Source organism: Sinocyclocheilus anshuiensis, unplaced genomic scaffold, assembly GCF_001515605.1.
Source record: "Sinocyclocheilus anshuiensis isolate Anshui unplaced genomic scaffold, SAMN03320099.WGS_v1.1 scaffold1016, whole genome shotgun sequence".
Classification (NCBI taxonomy): Eukaryota; Metazoa; Chordata; class Actinopteri; order Cypriniformes; family Cyprinidae; genus Sinocyclocheilus; species Sinocyclocheilus anshuiensis.
In genome coordinates, this window is record NW_015552618.1 from 720533 (window position 1) to 722620 (window position 2088).

At 50.4% G+C, this 2088-nt stretch overlaps 1 protein-coding gene across 1 annotated transcript in view; it reads right to left on the reverse strand.

Annotated features, from left to right (window-relative positions):
* Window positions 1-731, reverse strand: part of LOC107666208 (copine-8) — a 103907-nt gene extending 103176 nt beyond the window's left edge. Inside the window, exon 1 of the mRNA XM_016457420.1 lies at window positions 613-731. Coding sequence (XP_016312906.1) covers window positions 613-731 — 119 coding nt within the window. The remainder of the gene's footprint in view (window positions 1-612) is intronic.
* Between the last annotated feature and the right edge of the window lie 1357 nt (window positions 732-2088).

Sequence of the window (2088 nt, forward strand, 5' to 3'; positions counted from 1 at the left end):
CTGGGGACCTCCGCAGAGGCCGCGAGCCTCTCAGTGCCGCTACGTTGCCGGGCGGTAACTGACAGATATGCTCGCTGGAGACCGCTGCGCCCTGGAACACCGGCAGGGTTGGCAGAACGATCTCCCGAGGGCACTGGGGGGAGATGGGCACCGTGTAATGCGGTGTGATCCTCTCTGCCCCAGAAGGGCCTGCCCTCGCTAGTCCTACACTGAAATAGTCAGGACCGTTTGGTCGAGGACCTCTTCGCCTGAAGGACGGTCCGCAGAGCCGGCTTAGGCTTCGAGGCCCCCAACCCAGAGCGCTGCTTCTGCCTCCGGTCCCGAAGCTGGGGAACACGGGCGGCAACGCTCTGTTTTTGCGTCTCCCTATGTGAGGAGCTGGTACGCGGTGGGGACTGCTGCGCTGCCACCATAGCTGCCATGGACCGCCCAATGGCGCGGGCGGTCTCTTTGGTGGCACGGAGAGAGAGATCAGCGGTTCTCCTTAACTCTGCGATATTATCAGAGCTAAGCTCCTCGCCCTCATCCAGCTCTTTCAGCAGGTCGGCCTGGTACGCCTGTAACACAGACATTGTGTGCAGACACGCACCGGCCTGACCCGCTGCCGCGTACCCCTTGCCCACCAGCGCTGATGTCGTACGCAGAGGCTTGGAGGGCAGTGCCGGAGCCTTTAACGACGATGCCATGCCCAGGGACAGATAGCTAGCTAGTGTCTGTTCAACCCGGGGCATCGCCTTATAGCCACGCTCAGATAGCCCTGCCACATTTCCATAATAATCTGAGGCCGGGATAAATAGGCGGGCTGAAAACGGCTTGGCCCACGACCTCGACACCTCGGTGTGGAGGTCGGGGAAAAACGGCAGGCTCCGGCATGGAGGTGGCGGCCTCGCGCGCAGGAAGCGTTTCCCCTAGCGTTTTCGACGCAGCTCGAGTTCCTGAAGAGGAACAGATATTTTTCTGACTGAAGTGCTCATGTAAGTGCTTTAACAAAATCTTGCTAGGCTCCATTGTAAGTGTAACACACACTTATCCTGCTCATTTTTACATGTCAGAGTAAACAGATACATTGAATTGAAAAAAAAAACCCAGAATGCTCCTGTTAAAGGGGTCATATGATGCGATTTCAAGTTTTCCTTTCCATTTCCCGACTGAGAAAATGCATGTGAACTCAAGTCGGAAAGCTCTAATAATACAAATCCAAGAAATCTTTGTAGTAGAGAGAGTGTCCATGTTGTTTTCACATTCCAACCAAACCAGGCAGTAAGCTAAACATGCTTAAATTAAAATGCCTAAAGCCAAACCTCCCTTGTATTCACATTTCTAAACCTGTTCTAAATCCCACTTCTGACAGACCTATCCTTGGGGAAGTCGTGGCCTAATGGTTAGAGAGTCGGACTCGTAACCCAAGGGTTGTCCTAGTATGGGTAAGCCACATGTCACTTCACTTTCACTGTTGTCCAACAAAAGAGAACATTATAACCTTTTTACTCCACAACAGCAGTCAAATGCTTCCTTTGGTGACCATACGTCCTCTTTTCCCCGGGCATGTCCTCTTTTTGAACCTACAAAAATGCGTCTGGCCAGGATTTCTTAATTGCCCAAAATGTCCGGGATTAATCCCACTCCCGTTGAATCTCTGACCATTGCCGCCTGCTCCCGCAACATGTGTTTCACTCCCGCGATGTTCGTGTCCACTCCTTTACACATTTTAATATTGTATATAATTTTGGCGCATCAGGGAGCCGCTCTCAGGATGCGGTGTATTTAAATATTTTTGAATTAGCGTTTGCGCTGTTTACTTTCACTTTCGATTTCGCGATCACACGCACTCTGTGTAAAGCTCCGGCATGCAGTCATCTCTCCTTATTCTCGACCTGTGATCAGTTAAAGCTGACTCCGGTAGCTCTTGTCTCTTGTTGGGTTGCCAAGTCCGCGTTTTTTTTCCACAGAATTGGGCTATTTTTAAACTGTTGCCATGGGTTGATTTTCCCAAGTTGGTTAAAGGTTTGAAATATTGCATAAATTACATTTGACTGAAATGCTTGTATTGAAACATTTTGCATTCTACCTATGATAAAACTTTCATGG